A 23115-nucleotide genomic window follows, 5' to 3' on the forward strand; every position below is an offset into this window, starting at 1 on the left:
ATAATCTTATAAATAATGTTTATTTTAAAAGATACTTTACATTTTAAATAATATATATTATATGATTCACCTTATTTATAGTATTAACTATAATATATATTAATAAATAATCATATACTTTATAGTTTTTTTAATAATTGAGAAAGGAAAGTATGTGTGGGAGAAATTAAACTCACGATCTAAGCAGAATGCTGAGTTATAACTCGTTGGTTACTTTATAATTATTTATCATAACTATAATAACATGAACTCGGCTAATAATCACTCATGGCCCCTAATTTTTAAGAGTTCGATCATAAAAGCTCCTTAAAAAGGATCACAAATCCACCTGATTTTTATGGGGGCACTCGCTAAACCCCCTGAGCATGATAATACTCATGGTGCCGTCTTTTTTGATCAACTGACATTCTTTAAAAAAATCTAGAAAAAAATTCAACCCAACTCAATCTAACCCAAACCATTTGGTCAACCTATCCACCATCGAACCAACCAATCGCCATCGCCACCATACGCCGGAAAATTTTTCTGTCATCATCTCTGATTTATGATGATCGAAAAATTTCCGGTCATTCAAAAGGAACAAATCCACGCAGGGATCTATTTATTAATCCTCTATATTTCTGAATCCGTACAAAATAGGCGACATTATGAACTCTAAAAAATTAGGTTTTGATGAAAAGTAGAAGTAGAGAAATTTAGCATTTAACATGAATGGCATTGATTGAAGCTATCTACTTTGACAATAATGTTATCATTCAATCCTTATATGCAAATTTAAATTCATGCTTTATTTGAACTTTACAAGAAATTGCTTTCAACAAGCATACATTTTATACATGTCGCCTTTCAAATTTTCAATGAACATCTTCTTTCACGTGCAGGTCTAAGATTAATTGATGTAGAAAGAGAAAGGGCTCATATATATAGTTATAAAAAGTAGGCCAAATATTGTTAAAAAGGCCAAATCTTTTATAAAAATTTCACAAAAATCCTGACCTTTCAATTTTGTCGATTTTGGCCAAAAATATATTATTTGGTTTCAATTGTGACCAACTCTCAATTTAATTTCAATTTGCCTATGTGGCGCCTATGTGGCATGCATATATATTAAAAGTTCAGGACTTTTGTGAAACCAAATAATCCATTTTTGGCCAAAATCGACAAAATTGAAAGGTCAGGACTTTTGTGAAACCAAATAATCATTTTTTTGGCCAAAATCGACAAAATTGAAAGGTCATGACTTTTGTGAAACTTTTGTGAAAAGTTTGACATTTTTACGGTATTTGGCCTAAAATGTATAGAGATTCATTTTTCATGAAAGAAAAAGAGCATATTACTACAATACCTTCTACATATGTCATAATTGTCATTTTCGTCTTTTCTGTTTGAAAATCAAACGATATGATTTTTCACTTTTATTTTTATCAAAATTTAGTCTTTACATCCATATTTTATGTTAGTCAACAAAATCAGAAGACAAAATTAAAAACAAATTTCAAAAAAATTATATGATCTTTCACTTTAATTTCTGTCAAAAATTTCATCCCTCATATTTGAAAATTAATTTAATCCTAAATCTTTTGACTCGGTTAACTAACATTAAAAATGAACGGGTAGACTAAATTGTTGATGAAAACAAAAATAAAAAACTATATCGTTTGATTTTCAAATAAAAAGATAAAAATGTGAATTATGACATCTGAGGGGTTTAGAGTAATTTGCTTAAGAAAAAAAAAGTGATATTTTTTTTGTATATATATAATCTATTAGTTCAATATTTCTTTTTAAAATTAATAATTTATTTTGTAAAAATATATTCAAAATAAGTTTTAGTTTTTCTTTTTGGCTAAAGGTATAAAAAAAATTCAATGAGAAAGTAAAGAACCTTTTTTAGTTTTTTCTTTATCGCTTGGACCCTCGATATTTTTAGACTTAATCATCTAAAAATATTCCATCTTTCCGATTTTTTTCGTTTATAGCCACATCTTTCAAATTTTTCAATTTTAGCCCGTTTTTTAATTTTCACTTTCAATTATAGCCATTTGTTCAAATTGAAGTGGAAAAAAGTTCAAATTACGTGTATATTAATTACTTCACATTGTTCTAATTTGCATTTTTGTTACAATATTAAAAATGAAGCAATATGAGAGATTAATTTGAATTTTTCTCTCTACTTCAATTTGTACAACTGAAAGTGAAAATTGAAAAGTCAACTAAAATTGGACATTTTAAAAGATGTGGCCATAAACAAAAAAAATCAAAAAGTTGGAGTATTTTTAAATGATTAGACCTATTTTTAAATGGTGCAAGTAAACTTGCACATTTTACAAATATATAGAGAAGATACTATATGTTAGTCTAAATTGAAAAAATATATTTATAAATTGAAAATCTATTTTGGTTTAGTTAGTACTTACTTGATGATAAAAGAAAAAGCTAAAAATATTATTTCGATATTTGCTAAAAGATTGCAATAGTAATTTTAGAAATAATGAATTAAAATCAAACTATTAAATTACATAGTCTGTTCATAAAGATATCAACTAGTTCTTGCCATGTGATTTACAACAAGTGATGCTACCACAGAAAGTAAGGATTAAGCTTAAACAAATATAATCCCATTCTCCTTAATAGTGTCGATAACAATCCCAAGCTTACCATCGATTCGCTCATTCTTTCGAGGTTCATAAGCGATTGCATATACATCAGCGTCTTTCGATCTCTCAGCGATAAGCTTCCCGGCGATTCTACAAGCACTGTGATCTATAAGTGATGGTAAAGTGTTTCTAAGATCCTTGGCATTTGTAGAAGCAACTGATATCACTTTGCTTGTTCCTCTGTGCATAACTTTGGCATGGATGAATCTCTTTGAAAAGAAAACATTCAGTAAGAATGGTCTCATATACATGTCCGTCCTCTGTTTCCATGATTTCCGATTAGTTTTTTTTGCAAGTTCTCCTCGAGATCTCCTCGTCCACGCCGCTTGAATAAAAGAATTCTGCACACATGTCAAACTAACATTATATCTCATTTTCTTATAAACAGTCATTTGATTAATATTCAGAACATTTCAATCTCCACCAATACACATTATTTAGGGGAAGCCAAAATTCTCGATAAAGCACAATCAACGATAATGATTTTCAAGAAAAACAGCATATGCAGCTAGCTTTACTTTATAGACAATCATATTAATTATTACTTTTATGTTTTACTTTTCTAGACAAGTATGGAATGTATTCTATACTATGTTGCACGGCAACGAAAATGCTGAAATGAGAAACGTTGAAACAGGAAATGGGAAATGACATATTTTATAAGAATAAGTTATAAATAAATAAAATCTCATAGTTTCAGAAACACTTTCGAAACAGAAACAAAACGTCGAAACCTATCTAGAACTCGATAAATTTATGTGTAACATAAGTTGTATAGTGCATGTTCACCCATAGGAAAACAAGATGACAAAAGTTCTGTTCAGAAACCTTCTGATATTATTTCTCATCAGACCCATCCTATATCTAAAAAATGCTCCCTCGTTAAAACTGTACTGAAACAGTTTTGGCGTCAACACTATTTAAGGGCGTATCCCTGTCTCTCTTGCAAAGAGAGAATGCTATTATATTCAGTGTTCTTTTCTGTCATGAGAGTTCCAATACCTTATATGTAAGATACAGGTTTGAGATGTGAAAAGAGTCCTCTTTGCAAAAATGCAAGGGGAAGGCTGCATACAAACATGCCCACGCACCCTCTAACCGTGCAACAGCCATGAATCCCTTTATGTGCTGAGTGAGCCCTTTATTAAATTTATTCCATGACAAATGTCTGCAATTTCCCAATCAAAACAATCTCAATGGTTGTATAGAAGAAATGACACGAACAAAGGATGTCAGCTAGAAAGTGTTTAAGTCGCCTTCACTGGGATTATTACGTTAATACAGGACCAAAACAACGAAAGCCAAGTTATTCTAATCCCTCGAATGGAAGAGAAGTCGGTTGTAGTGTGGTAGTGCCTATCTCCAGCTTAAAGACTACTAAGTCTAATCCTCACTTCCGTTACTTTTTGCCAGGCACTATTAATTCACCTTCACTGTCTTCAATCTATGGACCGAACTTGTTCGTTTTATAAGGAACTTTAACCTTCTCAGTCTTAACAGATAACCAAAAATCACAGCCTAGGACATATTTTATAATAGGACTGTCTTCGAAGGGTATTGGTCCTTGCAGTTTCTATGAGTACCCACATATTTCTGTCATCAGAATTACTATGAAATATTACCAGACATGTTCACAATACCGCATAATGCTAACTAACAACATAATTTCTCGCTAATTTTGAATATACAAAGGAAAACGAACATTTTGAAATTAGCTTAAACCTAGAACCGCATTAAACGCGAAAATCATGGCACCAAACAAATAGTCAAATAGAGAATCAATTTCAATTGAGGCTTAAACTACTTGAATAACAAGCTCATTATTAAAATATTTATGTTCAAACAAAAAAAATGAAGATGGTATTTTAAGAGAAAGTGAGCACCTTGTTATGTATGGGAGAGGGAGAAGTGCAGTTTTTGTTAGTAGCGGAGATGTTGAGAGTGGGAAATGAGGATACCCATGAGAGTGAATTGGGTTTGCAGGAACGAGTTGAGAGTGACTCAGTAGTGACGGGTGACCCAGTTGTTGCAGCATAACTACAAGAGGTGGATGATATTATGCACGCCATATGTTTGATGAATTGTCCCCTTTTCTTTTTTCTAAATCAGTTCCTAATAGCAGGCGGGTAAGGGAAAATGTAGTGAGCCCATTAAGAAAATATAAATCGATGGGAATGAAATGAAAAGAAAAAGGAGTCGTAAAAGATAATTAATTGCTATTTGTATTTGCAATTGCAATAATATGTTGGCCACATTAAGTGATTTGTAGTGTACATGTGGATAGCACGGACATGGCAAAACAACGTTATTTCAAGATTTCCTTTGTTAAAACTGAAGTTTCGTGTATGACATGTAAAGTGTTTAACACCTTCCCGAAACGGAAACATTGATTGACTGAAGTTTCCGTGCTACCGTTTTACATAAAACATAAATTATATCCGCAAACACGGTTCATGATTATGTTTGGTTAATTGGAAATTCAATATCACATTTAATTTTCTTTATAACACATCAGAACCCTAGAATACAATGCACTACTGTTAATACTGTAATACACAATTATGTCTAAATACTAAATAAATCACTCAAAATATCAGTCACCATACAAAAGGGTCATATAGAGAACATTAATCTGTTCAGATCCTTAGCTTTATAATGGAGCACCAGGAGGCAAAATATACTGAGGAACACTATACATTTCATACACAACTATACATAATATCCAGAAAGAATCAGTAACAAGTGATTCGATCAGGTCAGTCCAGGAATGTTGACTCATGACTGATCCTCACTGTCCATTGCCTGAAACCGAGCGCAACACTCGTCCAAATCGGCTGGTGCTGTAACCCTCTTGCGTATTAGCATTTCTACTGACGGACATTTCCTCTTCCTCCCACCTCGAGGCCTTGACCTGAATTGCTCATCGGACTCCTCAAAATCACCCTAAAACCATAATCAATTAAGATCCTGACATTTATTCATTTACATAGAAGCTTATATGATAAACAAGTAAACAGCAGATTTGAATTAGATCTGTGATCATTACTTACAGAAGTATACACATGGCAGGCTGATTTTTCATGATTATCTCTGACGTGTTTGTATGAAAATCTCATATCACATCCCGGAAACCCACAGACAAATGGGCGAACCTCAAGGTGCACAGCCTTAATGTGTTGATTAAGATTTGTTTCCTGCACATATAAAGATATTTTGAGATGAAGGTATGTACTCAATCCATATTACACAATTAACGACCAAGAAAACAAACATATGATACCGGCAAAAGTAAAAACCTCACATTAGAAAATGCGTGACAACAATTCTCAAAATGGCATTTAATTGGATCTGTTGATTTGCTTCCTGGTTCATGAGTGTGTAGATGCCTCTTGATGTTCTTTTTCAATTGCTTTGTCCCACAAATCTCGCAAGTCATGTATCTGTGGCACGACTGGATATGGGCTCTAAGGCATTGACTATTAGAAAAATGTTTCATACAGCCGGGTTCTAGACAGATAGCTTCCACTGCATCCAATTTAACTACATAAAGAAACAACAACGAAAATCAACAAATTGCTAAACTTCCATAGAAATCATACTTTTTCCGAGTCTTAAGGAAACATCAAAATGAAAAAATTATAAATCCAAACATAAACTGATGCACACGTTATTTTTGTGTCTGTGTTCAGCAACATTATACATGAATAGGAAGTGAACCTTTTTAAGGATGAGTGGGAACACAGCAGTATTAAAAAAAAGCAACTTACCATGAGAATCCTCATGTTTTCGCAGCTTTGACAAATATTTAAACACCTTTCCACACCCATTTTCCTGGCAAACGTACTGATCTTCACCAACATCAGTCGAAGAACCCTTATTATGAAATTCTTCAACATGCCTCTTCACATTGCCTTTGAAAACAAACTCACGCTTGCAATTCTCTCTAGGACACTTGAAGAGTTTTCCGTTATGAGTAAGAAGGTGGCGAGTTAAATGGTCTCTCCTTCTATAACTGGCATGGCAGTCGTCAACTGAACACGAAAATGGCCTCTGCAAAATCGCAAACCACACATCAACATTAAACACAACAATCACATACACAGTAAGCATAATTTATTACATGCTAGAAAATTTCGTCAAACCTCGCGTGATTGAGGCCTGCTTGACGGAGCTTCTCAGGAGGTCTCCCAACCTGATACTGGTCCATTCAAGTTCAAAATTTCCAGCCTCTCGCATTTTGGAGTTCTTAGTGAGGGATCCAATGCTTCACACTATCACACCAGCTGTTTTCTAATAATCCTGCAAAATTATTACTTCTTAATAGCTTCACAAGCTGAAAATAAAGTAAACCCACAATAAAATTAAAGGTGTAAAACAGAGTACAAGAGAATCACACAAAAATACCTCAAGTGAATGACTTTGCATATGTTGTTTCAAATATGCAGGCTTTTTGAAACTAACACCACATTCTTCACAAATATTACTCGTTTCCACTTTACTTTCATCACTTATTTTCTTGCTTAGCTCTTGCTAAACAGTAGGAAAAAGAACAAAAAATGAGTATAACTGCTGAAAAAATTGAAAAGTCACAAATACCCAACAACATATTTACAAGATCTAAGGGTTCAACAACGCTATTCAATCAAAAAAAAACAAAAGTGTTAACAAAACATATAAATATGCATACAAAAATAAAAGAAAAAAGAGAAACCTTATGGTGGGTTTGGATGTGAGAAGTGAGAAGAGACTTTTTAGATCGGCAAATTCCACAGTAATCACAAAAATAGCGTCTTATGTCTCTAAATATAGGCTTTGGAATTTCAAATTCTATTGACTCTTCTTCCATTCTATGCCGATTCGGAGTATTGTTGAGATGAAGAGAAGGTGATGCACAATTTTTTATTTCAAACCGAGATGATGTAACGCGGCACTGACAGCGGCAGCGACGAACAAATGAGCAGCGGAAGGGGATTCTATTTATTTTATGTTGATTGCATTTAACCCTTACTGCTGTAAAAAAAAAGAAAAATTCCCTACAGGCTACAAGTAAATTTTACAAGATATTATTATAGTCGACTTTTTAATAATTAATACATGTATTGATTAAAATTTTATTAATTATTATAATTATTAATTTTTCGGATTTCATATAAAACGTAATATTCAAATTGATTTATTAAATTTTTATTAATTATTATAATTATTAATTTATTGGGCATTAATTATTAAAGGGTCGACTATAATAATAATTTCATTGGCTTAATAAATCATTTGACCTTAAACTATATATTTTTATAAAAAAAAAAAAAATGTCGGATATGTTTAAAGTTTGTGATAAAATTATACTACCTCCGTTATAATAGAGTTGTCCACTTTAAGAAATATTTTTATCCTAAAGATTTTGTCCACTTCTAAAAGTTAATTAACTTTTATACTCATTATCAAAAAAAAGAAAAACTTTTACACTCAATTTTCTATATTACTCTTATTTAAAATCCACTAATGAATAAATTAAAAATAAATTATAAATAGACCTTATATCAAATAGAGGTATGATAAAAAAAATTAAAAAAAATTACAAAATTCGTAAATAATAATTAATTTTTTTAAATTATATGATAAAGACAAAGTGGACTCCTGGGGCGAGGAGAGTAATTTAATTTGGAGGTAACAAGATCAAATGATAATTTTTTATTTTGAGATGAACATGGATATCAGTAATTTAGTCATATTATAAGTGAAGTTGAAGAATTAATACTGGAGTGGAGTTCATATACTCGCCTGCAACGGATTGTTCGCCGAGCACAGCACCGTTGGTTTACAGACGTATTTGGAAGCAAGAAAGAAGCCACAGCCCTCCCTTCTGGTTTGCTTTTGGTTCCCTGTGATTCCTTGTTTAAACTTCAATTTGTCTCATACAATATTTGAATTTGAGTTGTTTAAAATCATGTACTTGAAAGTGAAATCAATTTGTGTTGATTGGAATGTTTGAATTGTCAAATGATTTAGTTTTTATAGCAGAAAAGCTTCAAAAAGAGAGTTGAATGGCTGCACTGTAGAATAGAACAAAAGGCCATCATAGCTTAGCTACTTTATTGCATTAGCACACACAATTTTAGTCAAAAAACAGATTAATAACTAGTGATTTAATGAAACAGATTACAGAAACATTATACAAGTTCAAAACAAATTAATAATATAGAAGAAAACACATCATGTTTCTCCTTTTCAAAGCATGCTATCAGCTCGAGATGGCAATCTTCGGAAGAAATTGCTGGGAACTGATGGCATCTTGCTTCGAAATCTAGGATGCCTCAGCCAAACTAAGCCTGCGATCAGCGCAATTATCTTGAAAGGTGTTATGTATAGCACCAAAGCTGCAATAAAGCAGAAAAAAACATAGAGACTAGTTGCTCTTGGGTCTCTCCAACTGAGCAGAGCCTGAAATCTCTCCCCTTGTGTTGCCATATCTCCAACTACTGTTTGAATTCTCCCAGCAACACTTCGAAGCCTGTCGTACCTCATTCGTGCTACGTCTTGCATCTTTGATGTAGGAAAAGTGTCAAACTCCTCATCGAGTTCATCTGGATGTACTACTTCTGCACATGATAGTTTGGTGTCCATGTGAGGAGGATGCCTTTGTCGAAACCGGTAATTCCATATTCCAATCAAGAACATGTATAGGAACATAGTTGGCAGAATCAGTTCCGGGTAGCAGATCAATATGAAAAATAGAACATGTACTAGGGTAGTAGTGACCGGGTTCTTCCATGTGCATACTTCACCAAGCCACTTGCTCATTGAAATTACACCAGAAAACAGCGACACAATCCGAAAGAAGTTAGCTTTGCTTCTTCTCATGCTCCACATGTGGGAATCCACATCCAGCATGTACTCCACAACTTCTTTCCTTAGCGGAGGCTCAGCTCGCCCGAGCCTTACAGCTACAATATTCATGGCCTGGTATCGCAAACTGTCTAACTGATTTACAGTGAAGGGATGCAAATAATGCATTTTTGGCAGTAATGGATGCCCATATAGGTAAATCATATTTGCCAGTGATAGACAGGTGAACCGAACCGCTAGTTGGAGTTCTCCCATCTTTTTCAGTCCAGATGGTTGCAGAACAAGAAGCGGGTAAGAATGCGTGTATATTCGATCTGTTTCTAGGGTGGATAGCCGAATTCTTACCTTTCCAATTCTCGAGTCACCCTTTGCTCCACCACCAGGACCTAAATGGCAATTGTCAAAAACTCCTAGTGTGATCACTGTGCAAGGATCATAGACCTCCCATGTGTATTGCTCGTTCCACTTTGGATTAAAGTTTTCTAGGATTGTTCTGGTTCGAACCCACTTTAATCCATACTTGGCTACACAATAAGCATCAGTGGTTCCTCCTCCTTCTTTTGGCTTCATTGGAAGAAGCCCTTGTGCACTTAGGATGCCCACTTCAAGGATGCCAATAGGATTCTTCCATAGCTGCCTAGCTGTTGGTCGCTGGTCGCTTATGTACATTGTTGATTCATCTAGTACATGATAAGCACCCTCAAGACAAACTCTTAGATGAACTCTGCTTGAAAACTTAAGCTCATGTCTCTTGTCTCCTTCCAGAACACCGAACCCAAATCTTTCGAGGTTAAACCATTTAGAGTGAACAGGCCGGTGATCCAATCGTCTCTCGAAAATGTGAAGGGGCAGAATTAACCTACCGGTTACTTCATCTTTTGCCGGGGTTGCCTTACTTTCTACAGTAAGCACCAACTGTTCCTCAAAAGGCTCGGCTGCTACAAAGATTAAATCTTCATTCCATGTAGGATTGATCGTGCGAATCGGGCATAGCTTTGTTTTGAGTATCTGGTTTCCAACTTGAGCCTTTACAAAAACCTGTGGTGATTGGCTTTTGTCGAGGGGCTCGACATCTTGAGCTTCAATCACGTTAACTCTGAGATACCAAAGTTTTGGTGATACATAAACTTTGGATCGAACATTGTAAACACCTTCTCCTTGTACTGTTGCGGCGTCTGAATGCCAAGCTTCAGGAAAGGCTTCATCAGCTTGAGTTCCCATCCAAACTGCAAGCATTACCTCTCCTTTCACTTTGCTATCCCTGTGCCTGTCCTCTAATCTATACCACTGAGGTGCCAAAGGGCTGTCCGGTGGAACCCTTGTAGGCACTTCATGCATGTCGAAAACTACCTTCCCTATATAATCGTCTCGTCCAACCATCTCACGGTCTCTAATGAACACTTCGACAACCGAAGACTGAATCTTGTCCTTGGAGAATGCAAAGACCTGATTCCACTCTGGGTTAGTTTTCTTCTCAAAATGCTTTGTTTTTCCTCTGTAGTTTCCAAGCTTCACTTCAATATACGGGTCAATATTTCCAGTTACAGGATTTGTAGGAAGATCTTTGGCCTTGACAACTCGAACATACAGATAAAACATCTGCTCAACAAGATCATAGGTGCTCGTAGCTCTGTCACTGCTAATCCATCCGCCTCCTCCACGTGCGCCACCATGTGGCCACCGTTCTCCAAGCTGAGGCTTTGTGTCCTTCAGCTTGAAGTCCTCCTTAGCATCTAGAGGATTCATTAGTGACAAATTGACAGTACTTTTTATTTATCTTGGAAACAGTTCTTGCTGCCAAAAGAACACTCTTTTATGAATGTTCTTGTAGATTAGCAAGCAAATAGAACTTGACTTATTGGAATATAGAAGCTGAAGTATCCTTCACGTGTCTCGCAGCTTCTGTACCTAAATTAGAAAGAGCAAAATCATTGTTCAATATTGATAGATAGAACTATTATGCATCATAAATACGAGACACAAATACTGCAGTTTGATTCTTACCTTGGCCAACAAGAAACGCCCAGATTTATATGTCAACAATGAATTATTATTATCTCTGCAAGAATGTTGTAATCTGGAAAAGAACGTCTCCAGTTGAGTTTTGCGAATTTTAAGGAATTTGATTTGTTTTTCTTATGGAGGTTTAAGAGCATTAGGAACTAGTGTGGGAAGCTAACTAATAAAAACAAGTGCAGATGTTATTCTGTTAACATAAGAGCATCTTCCATCTCCACTTCCAGCTTGATTTAACCTTTTTCGCTGCGTTGAAATACGAAGGAATCTTCATTTTCTGCAAGAAAAAAAAGATTAAGCGAAAGAATGATCAGGATTAACATAGAATAGAAAGCATCTGCTACAGTACTGTGAGCTGTTGTTTTTTATTTAGGAAGTGTAATATAGAAGGTGTATGTGCTTTATTTAAAAAGCATATATGAAAATTGTAATGGTCCATAATTAGCCATTTAGCAAGGGGGATTGATACCCCACTTGAGAGGACAAAGATAAACTTTTTAGATTTTCTCAAATAAGGTGAATTGATGGATGTTTAATTTGACAAGATTATATTCCTTTTTTTGTTTATTTGACAAACAGTTGAGAAATTTTAAGCTGCACCACATTGTCTTTTTGAATTTGAGGCCTGCAATGCTGGTAAATTTGCTTCATTTGAGAATTTAAGATTGATCATGTGTAGGGGTGTGCATTCGGTCCAAAACGTAGCCAAATTTATAAAGATTAAAATGTTTCAAATCGAATCAAACCCGTCGGTTTAGTTAGTTTTTCAGTTCGGTTCACTTTATACCAAAATAAACTGAAATTCTTTTACTTCCAAAAACGAACCTGAAATTTGATTCTTTATAATCTCGAACTTAATTAGTCTATTTATTTATTCGGTTTGGTTCGGTTTTTGTGCATCTCTATGTGCGCTAGACATTTATCTTCTTTCTGCTTTCAGGTGCAAAGTCAATGTGAAGAGAAAGGAAACAAAAGAGATGAATAAAGAAATTGTAAACAATTCATGTACCATGTTTGGTGAAGAAAGCAAAAGCAATTACAAGAAAGCTTAAGAGTAAGGCCTTACTCATAAAGATGCTTTATCTAATATTCTTTTCTTTTGTTCTTCTTTAATTTTAATTTTTTGCTGTCACTAATACTTTTCTAAAAACTCACCGTCCCTCGACTTTTAAGCATAAGATAAAGGGAAATTTCAGTTAAATGGCACTAAAATATCAGAGAAGAACTGTGAATTTGTAAAGTTTAGGAGAACAATAGTAAGTTTGGTCTAATTTTAGGGAGTGATGGTAATTATTTTTCAGCATTATTGCAGAATGATGTAGTTGCTGCCTTTTAAAAGACAATAGTAGATTTTATTTTGGTTTTTGTATTTGGAGCATCATGAGTGCTTTATCACAAACTTTTTTTAATTGCATAATATGTGATTAGATTATGATTATCATCATGTTCAGAATCTTATGCTTGGGATGATTATACTTTTTTATTTTCTGTAATATGCTTTTGATATTAAAAGTAGAAGTAGCTTTATACCATAATAGCATAACAAATTGGCGCTAGTGTTTAAAGGGCTAATAATCACCCATGGCCCCTGACTTTATACCTTACGACAAACCTCCTGATAAAAAAAAACGATCAGTAAACCCCCTGATTTTTATGGCGGCGCCACGTAAACCCCCTGATTTTGTGGCGGCGCCACGTAAACCCCCTGAGCCAATTTGTCGCTGATATTTTTTGAAAAAATGATGACGTGGCACGATATTTTCACTAACGGCTCTGCAAGTCCCTCTGCATGCATGTCAGACATATGTAAAAATGTGTAAGGTTGTGTCAGTTGACTTTTTTTAAAAAAATAAAAAATAAAAAATTAACTGCTTGGTAAAAATTCATTTTCTTTCTCTAACTCACTTACTGCTCTAACTCTCATCTTCTTCTCTCTAACTTTATTTGATTTTATTTTTTTTTCCAAAAAAAAAAACGTTCGTTCTTTTCGTGTACTTTCTTCGTTTCTTCGTCGCCTTTTTCGTTTCTTGATCGCCTGGTAGGGCTTGGTTTCTTGATCGTCTTCTTCGGTCTTCTTCGTTTCTTGGCAACTGGGTATGTAACATTTTTTGATTTTTTGAAAATGGAATTTTTTTTGATTTTTTGAAAATGGGTTTGTGTTTATGTTAGTTGGTTCCTGTAATGTATAACTTGAACAGGGCTTGTTGGTTGGCAGGTGTAAAGGGAAAAAAATGGGCAAAAGAAAATGACAGCGAAAGAAGAGGGAAGGACAAAGTGAAAGAGACAAGAGATGGAAAAGGACTCCAGGTTCAAATACTAGAGATACCCTTTTACAGTGCCATGATACTGACAGTGAAAGCGTTAACGAAGTAGTCGAAGGTACGCAACTTTTATAAATGTTGACCTCATAACCTCTAGGACCACTTATGTTGAACTGGTGTGCTGAAAATAAAGTTTGATTTTTGTGGGTCCATTTGTGATAATATTTCTTTATATGCTTGATTTTGGTGAAAATTTGGATTTTGTGTTGGCTTTGTGAATACTTTATTGTGGTGTGTTGGCTTTATGAAAAGTTTATTGTTTGTGTGCTCCTGTTTAAAATTAACTATTGTTGCTGTGTTGGTTATTTAGGATATAGAGAATTTATTGTCGTTGTTATGTTGGTGGGTGTATTCAATTGTGTGGTTTGTTGGTTGGCTTGACTGGTGAATGCATTGGTTATTTTCTGTTTTTGCAGTTTCACAAGGAGGCGGTAAATTATTCCAGATTAATTTACATCACCATGGGGATCTTGGTGAATTGGCATATTATGGTGGGGAAGTTCAAAGTAGGATATACCATATTGCTGAGATTGAAATGTCCGACCTTGACAAATGGTGTAGGAGGCTATACGGAAAAGGCATTGTGGATTACCATTGGTGTACAAAGGGAGTCGAATACCGGGATGGGATAAAGGCGATAAACCATAAACAAGATTTCAGGGTTATGGCTGTCACAGAAATTTGGTGGCAGACCAAGGGGTGAGAGTCAGCCAGAATTTTGCCCGGGGGGCGTTGAAAAAACTATAAACACAGAAGTTGACGAGGAGGCGGACTCGGACTACATTGCTTCTGATGATAACAACACGGCTTCCAAGTTTGACGATGACAGTCGGGTGAAGTTCAGAATGTTCAACGAGGAGATGGAGATGGCAAATCCAACCTTCAAGACTGGATTGCAATTTGTCAATAGAGAGCAGTTCAAGAAAGCATGTAAGCAGTGGGGCATCAAACATAAAGTATCAACTGCACTTTCCTGTGAACGAGAAGACCCGTGTTACGGCCAGGTGCTACGACAAGGGTGACAAGATACCTAAGTGTCGGTTTGGAATATTTGTATCCAAGCAAAATATGTCAGATCCGGATGATCAAACATTCCTAGTGAAGAGCATGAACTTGGTACACACTTGCCCGAAGAAAAGAACAAATTTCTACATGACCAGTGTCTATCTAGCTGAGAGTTTTTTAGATGAGTTTAGGGCCAATCCAAATTACAACCCTGAGCAGTTTGTTGCTAAGATTGCACGGGAGCTGAAGCAGAAGATCAGTGTGCAGACGGCACGAAGAGCACGACTCATCCCCCTCTAATTTTCTTATGGCCTTGAGTCGTGCTCTTCGTGCCATCTGCACACTGATCTTCTGCTTCAGCTCTCGTGCAATCTTAGCAACAAACTGCTCAGGGTTGTAATCTGGATTGGCCCTAAACTCCTCTAAGAAACTCTCAGCTAGATAGGCACTGGTCATGTGGAAATTTGTTCTTTTCTTCGGGCAAGTGTGTACCAAGTTCATGCTCTTCGCTAGGAATGTTTGATCATCCACATCTGACATGTTTTGCTTGGATGCAAATATTTCAAACCGACACTTAGGTAGCTTGTCACCCTTGTTGTAGCACCTGGCTCTAACACGGGTCTTCTCGTTCACAGAAAAGTGCAGTTGATACCTATATTTGATGCCCCACTGCCTACATGCTTTCTTGAACTGTTCTCTATTAACAAATTGCAATCCAGTCTTGAAGGTTGGATTTGCCATCTCCGTCTCCTCGTTGAACATCCTGAACTTCACCCGACCGTCATCGTCAGACTCGGAAGCCATGTTGTTATCATCAGAAGCAATGTAGTCCGAGTCCGCCTCCTCGTCAACTTCTGGGTTTATAGTTTTTTCAACGCCCCCCGGGCGAAATTCTGGCTGACTCTCACCCCTTGGTCTGCCACCAGATCTCTGTGAAGATCCAACATCTACATCATCGTCATCTTGGGCATCTAGTGCCTCTTCATAAAACTGCCCCGTCGGTCTAAGCTCCGTTATCAAATCGGCATCGCCGTCCCATATGTCGTAATCGGGGTCGACGATGTAATCATCGACATTTAGCTCGACGTCGTCCAGTGGTAGCTTCTCACCCTCATTCTTCCCCCTTTGACCTTTTTGCTTCTCTCCTTCAACCTATTTTGTTCAACGTCGTCAAACAGCCCTTCCATGCCCTCTAGCTCCTTTGTCATATCATCAAACAGACCATGTGCCATCCTTTCTAGAGTTGGAGTGGGACCATCTGGCCCCCCTTCTGGCAGCACCTCCCTTTCTTGAGTAACCTCTGTCCCCTGTTACAGCCCTACTGCTTCCTCCCCTTGACCAACAGTACCCCACTTAACCCTTTTCTCTGTCCCAACCACTTTTTTATGTTGATTTAAATTTGCACCCTCTGCCAGCCCCTCTTGCACCTCATCCAGCCCCACTACTGCCTCCTCGACAGTTGCATCAGTCACAATCTCTGGCACTATATCAACAAACGGGTCAGGCTCCAATGCATCTACAACTGGAGCCTGCACATCCTCTTCCAGCCCCACTACTGCCTCCTCCGGCTCCCATGCATCTATAACTGGCGCCTGCACATCGTTTTCGTGCCACTCGATCAACAACACCCCCTCAATTTCTGGTTGGAACACTCCTGGACCTTGAACTCTTGCTGGTAAATTCACTGGTGGCCCCTGAGTTTCGTCTGGTATATTCACCCCTTCCCCTAGCCCAGCCTCCGGGTCCACAAGCTCCTCAATAACAACCGTACTAGGGGGAAGAGGAGGAGGCTCCATGTCAAGCTTAATCTTACGATGTAACTCGTTAATGTCCTTGGAAGAATACTCCCTAACGTATACCTCAACAGACCCTGCCTTCAATCCTGTGACAGCCATATACCTGAAATCTTGTTCATGGTTTATTGCCTTTATCCTATCCCGGTATTCTACTCCCTTCGGACACCAATGGTAATCCACAATGCCTTTTCCGTATAGCCTCCTACACCATTTGTCAAGGTCGGATATTTCAATCTCAGCAATATGGTATATCCTACTTTGAACTTCCCCACCATAATATGTCATTTCACCAAGATCCCCATGGTGATGTAAATTAATCTGGAATAATTTACCGCCTCCTGGTGAAACTGCAAAAACAGAAAATAATCAATGCATTCACCAGTCAAGCCAACCAACAAACCACACAATTGAATACACCCACCAACATTACAACGACAATAAATTCTCTATATCCTAAATAACCAACACACCAACAATAGTTAATTTTAAACAAGAGCACACCAACAATAAACTTTTCATAAAGCCAACACACCACAATAAAGTATTCACAAAGCTAACACAAAATCCAAATTTTCACCAAAATCAAGCATATAAAGAAATATTATCACAAATGGACCCACAAAAATCAAACTTTATTTTCAGCACACCAGTTCAACATAAGTGGTCCTAGAGGTTATGAGGTCAACATTTACAAAAGTTGTGTACCTTTGACTACTTCGTCAATGCTTTCACTATCAGTATCATGGCACTGCAAAAGGGTATCTCGAGTATTTGAACCTGAAGTCCTTTCCCATCTCTTGTCTCTTTCACTTTACCTTTGCCTCTCTCTTCGCTGTCGTTTTCTTTTGCCCATTTTTTCCCTTTACACCTGTCAACCAACAAGCCCTGTTCAAGTTATACATTACAGGAACCAACTAACATAAACACAAACCCATTTTCAAAAAATCAAAAAAATTTCCATTTTCAAAAAATCAAAAAATGTTACATACCCAGTTGTCAAGAAACGAAGAAGACGATCAAGAAACCAAGCCCTACCAGGCGACCAAGAAACGAAGAAGGCGACGAAGAAAGTACACGAAACGAACGAACGTTTTTTTTTTTGGGAAAAAAATAAAATCAAATAAAGTTAGAGAGAAGAAGATGAGAGTTAGAGCAATAGTAAGTTAGAGAGAGAAAATGAATTTTTACAGAGCGGTTAAAATTTTATTTTATTTTATTTTTTTTGAAAAAAGTCAACTGACACAACCTTACACAGCCTTACACATTCTTACACATGTCTGACATGCATGCAGAGGGACTTGCAGAGCCGTCAGTGAAAATATTGTGCCACGTCATCATTTTTCAAAATATCGGCAACAAAGTGGCTCAGGGGGTTTACGTGGCGCCGCCACAAAGATCAGGGGGTTTACTGATCGTTTTTTTTATCAGGGAGTTTGTCGTATGGTACCCCTAAAGTCAGGGGCCATGGGTGATTATTAGCTTGTTTAAAGCAATATTTTAAAAATCGGATCAGTGACCGAATTGGTATGAGCACGGGTTCCCGGTTCAACTGCCGGTCGAACCAATTTAGCAAAATTATATAGAAAAAATAATTCTAGTTTATATTTGTCTAAAAACAAACCGAGCCTATTATAATTTATTATTTTAATAATAAATTCTAATTCAAGTATGCTATTCAATTTTTTAACTTATCATTTCAAAGTTTAATATGTCATTCCTTAAATAAAATTTTATATATTTGTTGTAACTAATATGAAAATAAATAAACATTCTATTTACTATATTAAAAATTATTTGATATTCCAATTTATTAAATTATTAAATAATAATTACAATGTGTTACACTTTTTCTCAACAAATCTATTGTTGTGTTTGAAAGATATTGTTAATTTGATTAGCTAAATAAGTGTATGACTAAATGAAATATTTGACTTGCATGATAGAGCTATCTATTGGCATTATTTGCAAATATAAATTAAAATGAATAAAGGGTCAAAATGCCGCTAAACTTGTAATATGGGGTCATCTAATCCAATTTATATTTGTTTGAGCAACTAACCCCAAAATTCTTCATTTTTGAGTCAATAACCCATAATTTATATTTTTATTCAAAAAATAGATTTAGGATAAGTATATCGCAACAATTAGGGAAGTATTTAATTACTTTTTTACATCCCTCACCTCCGATTTGTATTTTACGCGTTTTAAAAATACAATTATGGGATTATTTGACTAAAAATGAAGAGTTTTGTGGTTAATTGCTTAAAAAAGTATAAATTGAGTTAGATGATTTCGTGTCACAAGTTCAGGGGGCGCGTTGACCCTTTGTTCAAATTAAAATTGCCAACTAGTTAGTGTAGTCAATTAAAATTGCCAGATATAATCATATCAACTAGAAAAATTTTATATAGACTTAGTCTACCACGTTATTCATGAATTGAACCAATCACATTATAACACGTCATTAAAATGATGGCATTATTGTAATATTACTATTAAAAAGTGTAAAAAGTAACAAATGAAATTACAATAATATCATCATTTTAATGACGTGTTATAATGTGATTGGTTCGGTTCATGGATGATGTGGTGGACTAAATCTACTTAATTTTTTTCCCTCAATATTATATAGAGAAAATTAGGATAAATATTTCATTTTTAAAAATAATATGATTTCCTACCCCAATAAGAAAAAGATAAAGAAAATACCTCACTATTTTAATATTTTTATTTTTTTTACTCTAACACATATTTATATTATAATTATACTTATTTTTTATTATTATTTTGTCTAACCATATTTTTTTTATTCTTAAGTGACAAATGTCACATTTTTTTCTTTTTCTTCTCCATTACCTTTTTTTTCTTCTTCTCTGTTCTTTTTTTCCGCCATTTTTTTATTTCCTTCTTCTTCTTTATTTTTTTTTATCATTTTTATTATCTTCATCTTCATCGTTTTCTTTCTAATGAGATGAGTGGAAGAGCTGCTTTCGTTCGAGCTCAATTCCATCGACCCTAGATTTGATAGAAATATTCAATGAAGTCAATAGCTCATACCCGATTTACCCGGTATTGTGCGATCCCCGATTGCCTGCTATTCCTATTATGGCTTGTCTATTGGGATAAGTTTCATCGCTTCGCACCTTTAGAGGTAAAAAAAGCTCATAACTTTCATTGCTCCGCTGTCGCTCTGTCGTTTTTCATATTTGATTTTAGCGATTTTTTCTCAACTCGTGGTGATTAATACGATTTATTTTAACTTTCATATCTAAATAAATTAATCTTGAATTTTCTCAATTTTAGATCTAAAAATCTGCATTAAAAATAATTTTATGCAAAAATAACAGTTTCTTATTATCATATGAGTATCACTGCATTATCATGTAAGTATCATAGCATTGCCGAGAAAATTGAATTTTTATTTAAAAATAGTGTCTAATTATGATAAAGTTATGATAATATAATGTATAGAAATGATAATAGTATGATAAAAAATTTATGATAATAAAATGATAAGCTTACGATAACAGTATGATAATATGATACCTACATGAAAAAAAATACAGAAAAACTATGATAACAAGATGATAATATGAAGATAATAGAGTGATAATGTTTTATGATAATAAAATGATATGATTATGACAATAATATGCTAATATGATACCTGCATGAAAATGTTTTTACAGAAAATTAATAATTAGATGATAATGTGATGATAACTACATGCTAATGGAGTAAAATTATAATTATTTAAAAATAAGTAAAAATATAAATCTGAAAAAAATTTCGAGTATTTTCTACAACTTTTCTGTTTTTAGGGTAGAAAAAACAATTGTTTTCAGTTTTTGAGGTTAATACGTAAACAACCATATCATATATGGATTGAATATCTAGTTATTTTTTTTTTTAATAATTGGGGAGGAGGGAGCGCTTGTAGGAGGATATGAACCCACGAATTTGACAGTTTAATGTCCAACGCTTGTACCATTTGAGCTAATATCTAGTTAACTTGAAAACAAACCTGGAAACATTTAAAAAAAAATAACATTACCAAATATTAAATAATTTAAATATATATTAGATCTTTTGATTGATTTTATTAATTTCAATATGGCAACATTAATGACAGAAAATAATTACTAAAAATAGTAAACAAATTAAAAATTTAACTCATATATTTTTTAAAAATATATATTTATATTTGAATCGGCTGGTTATATTCGGTTCCGGTTCATTGATTTTAACCAGTTTAATTCGGTCTAGTCCAATTGGATCGGATTTTTAGTTCTATAAACTTAAAAAATCAGATAGGTAACCTGTTGTCGGTTTAACCGGTTGAACCACCAAGTCCGATCCGGTTTTTCAATTTAAAGTTTGTGGGTTTTCCATGCAAATACCATTTTAAAGTTTGGTTGTGGGTTTTCCATGCATGTACTACCATTTTAAAGTGTGGTGAAATTTCAGACCAGCTCTTAATAACTACCTTTCTAGTTTTTTTTTTCTTTTTAAGTAGAAATGTGTTTTAAACCTGGCCATGGGCTAAGCACCCAGCCCATCCGTTTTTGACCGGGTTTAGACAGTTTTTTTCCCTAATCTCTAGCCCAGCCAGAGGTGAGCCCTCAAAAGCACATTTTTATTAGGTGGGTTTTGTCTTTCATAATTGTTTGGTAGGTCTGAAGAAGTTTTACCTGGGCTATCGATTGATTTGAATTTTAAATTATTCAAATTAGTCAAACCGACCTAATTGCCAAAATTTTGAGTTTTTCCTCATAATTTTTCGGTTTTAACGAACCGATCGAATTAATCGATCTATTTGGTTGGTTCGGTTTTAAAACATTGTTTCTATCTTATTCGATCGGTTCGATTTCCGATCAAAAAATCTTATTTGATCGGTTCAGTTAAAACTATTCCGGCTAATGGTTAATTCAGTGCGGTTCAATTTCGACCAAACCGACCGAATACTTACCCCTAGTCAGCACCCACGTGTTTTATATGAAAAGTGTACGTGGAACCAAGTGGATGGTGACTTGTCCACATACTCACTCTCGAATAACAACAATTGAAATACATGCGCATGCTACCGTCCAACCAGGGGTATAATAACTACGAAAATGGAAATAAAGGGATTCGTAAACGAAAAATTGAAGTAAAAAAATTTATTAAAAAAAGAAAAGTGAAGAGTAAAGAGATTTGAGAATAAATTTGACCTCCACTAAATTCTTATTTCAACTTACATTTAAAATCCAGCTCTTTACTAGGGGAGGCAAAAATCTGCGGCAGAAACATCTTGTTTAAATTTAATAAAAAAAATCGGATCTCATAATTAGATTAGGGCCATCAATTTTGACCAAATACAAGTTGTCCTAGCAGTTTATGAGGCGAGTTGACATTGAAGTTCTTGTTTAAGTCATTCAATAATTTCATATCATTTTCATGCATTACAGGTACACAGCTATCGACTCAAATAGAATGAAAGAATAAAAAAAAATCTCATTTCATGATTTTCTATGTCTAACAATTATAGATATAAATTTAATTTTTATTAAATTGAATAATAAATTTTCATCACTAAATATAATAGTAACAAAGTTAGTAATATATCCATAGAATATAATCTAATTGATTCAAAATATAATCAAATCCGAGCTCAATTCTATTTCAAAATTTAATACTCGTTTCAAACTCAATCATATTTTATTGGGTTAATTACATATAAAATTATGGCTTTTGCGTCAAGTTTTAAAAATAACAAAACTTTTAAAACGTGTCAATCAAAGACACTATCTTTTATTTCTTTTTAAAAATAACATCGGTAAATATTAGTGCCATTTTTTCTGACGTGAAAGATAACGTGACAGAAGCATCGGGTGTCCTAGTCAGCAAAATTTCACTGAAAAATGTGCATATAATGAAATTGAAAAAAAATGAAAGGCGGTGTCTATGATTGACATGTTTTAAAGGTCATGTTATTTTTTAAATATGGTGCAATGGTCATGATTTTATATATAATTAACCCTATTTTATTCTAAAAGACGAAATTTAAATTGGATAAACTAATTAAAAAGTCAGAGATTGATTCGATTCAATTCTATTCGATTTAAGTAGCAATTTGTCTCCCAACTTTTGAACAATGAGCAATTAACACATACATTAATTTTATGGGCAAATCAATCACGAATTTAATAATTATGGGCAATTAATCCCGTTTTGGCACCTTTCCCCCTCAACTTATAAGTAAAAGGGAATTAACACATACATAAATTTTACGGGAAAATCAATCACAAACTTGGTGATTATGGGCAATTAATCCTGTTTTGGCATGTTTTTTCTGAACTTGTAAGTAAAAGGGAATTAACACATACATTAACTTTATGAGAAAATCAATTACAAACTTGGTGATTATGGACAACTAATCAAGTTTTGGTATTTTATCCCTTCAATTTGTAAGCTAATTGTCTTTTAAATTAGCAA

The 23115-nt window shown here is 34.5% G+C and overlaps 3 protein-coding genes and 1 long non-coding RNA gene across 5 annotated transcripts; 1 reads left to right on the top strand and 3 right to left on the bottom strand.

Moving 5' to 3' along the window:
• Positions 1 to 2468: 2468 nt before the first annotated feature.
• LOC126678723 (uncharacterized) lies at positions 2469 to 4872 on the bottom strand. Of its 2 annotated transcripts, none has more exons than XM_050373619.2 (2): positions 4541 to 4872; positions 2469 to 2998 (listed from the first exon to the last, which is right to left on the bottom strand). In XM_050373619.2, the coding sequence occupies exons 1-2, from the start codon at positions 4724 to 4726 to the stop codon at positions 2603 to 2605; spliced, it is 582 nt and encodes a 193-aa protein (XP_050229576.1). In that variant the 5' UTR covers positions 4727 to 4872; the 3' UTR covers positions 2469 to 2602. The 2 variants fall into 2 exon arrangements, with proteins under 2 accessions (XP_050229576.1, XP_050229577.1); XM_050373620.2 differs by lacking the exon at positions 4541 to 4872 and adding an exon at positions 3660 to 4472.
• A 337-nt stretch (positions 4873 to 5209) lies between these two features.
• Positions 5210 to 7644, bottom strand: LOC126678722 (transcription factor IIIA-like). The gene is made up of 6 exons (XM_050373618.2): positions 7369 to 7644; positions 7062 to 7187; positions 6425 to 6707; positions 5959 to 6197; positions 5708 to 5851; positions 5210 to 5600 (listed from the first exon to the last, which is right to left on the bottom strand). The coding sequence occupies exons 1-6, from the start codon at positions 7501 to 7503 to the stop codon at positions 5433 to 5435; spliced, it is 1095 nt and encodes a 364-aa protein (XP_050229575.1). The 5' UTR covers positions 7504 to 7644; the 3' UTR covers positions 5210 to 5432.
• A 645-nt stretch (positions 7645 to 8289) lies between these two features.
• Positions 8290 to 15059, top strand: LOC126677935 (uncharacterized). Its single transcript, XR_007640646.2, has 4 exons — positions 8290 to 8523; positions 12460 to 12573; positions 13735 to 13898; positions 14257 to 15059. It is a non-coding gene; the product is annotated as an uncharacterized LOC126677935 (long non-coding RNA).
• LOC126677934 (FT-interacting protein 1) lies at positions 8719 to 11900 on the bottom strand. The gene is made up of 2 exons (XM_050372751.2): positions 11508 to 11900; positions 8719 to 11411 (listed from the first exon to the last, which is right to left on the bottom strand). Exon 2 carries the CDS (start codon positions 11247 to 11249, stop codon positions 8886 to 8888), a length of 2364 nt encoding a protein of 787 aa, XP_050228708.1. The 5' UTR covers positions 11250 to 11411; positions 11508 to 11900; the 3' UTR covers positions 8719 to 8885.
• Positions 15060 to 23115: the final 8056 nt, after the last annotated feature.

The sequence above is a fragment of the Mercurialis annua genome, linkage group LG4 (assembly GCF_937616625.2).
Source record: "Mercurialis annua linkage group LG4, ddMerAnnu1.2, whole genome shotgun sequence".
Taxonomy (NCBI): Eukaryota; Viridiplantae; Streptophyta; class Magnoliopsida; order Malpighiales; family Euphorbiaceae; genus Mercurialis; species Mercurialis annua.

Coding starts and splice junctions, on each gene's coding strand:
- LOC126678723 (XM_050373619.2), bottom strand. CDS start 4,726: ATGGCGTGCATAATATCATCCACCTCTTGTAGTTATGCTGCAACAACT. Junction 2,999..4,540: donor CCTCTCCCATACATAACAAG/GTGCTCACTTTC, acceptor ACATGTGTGCAG/AATTCTTTTATTCAAGCGGC.
- LOC126678722 (XM_050373618.2), bottom strand. CDS start 7,503: ATGGAAGAAGAGTCAATAGAATTTGAAATTCCAAAGCCTATATTTAGA. Junction 6,708..7,061: donor TGCAAAGTCATTCACTTGAG/GTATTTTTGTGT, acceptor GCGATTTTGCAG/AGGCCATTTTCGTGTTCAGT. Junction 6,198..6,424: donor AAAACATGAGGATTCTCATG/GTAAGTTGCTTT, acceptor TTCTTTATGTAG/TTAAATTGGATGCAGTGGAA.
- LOC126677934 (XM_050372751.2), bottom strand. CDS start 11,249: ATGAATCCTCTAGATGCTAAGGAGGACTTCAAGCTGAAGGACACAAAG.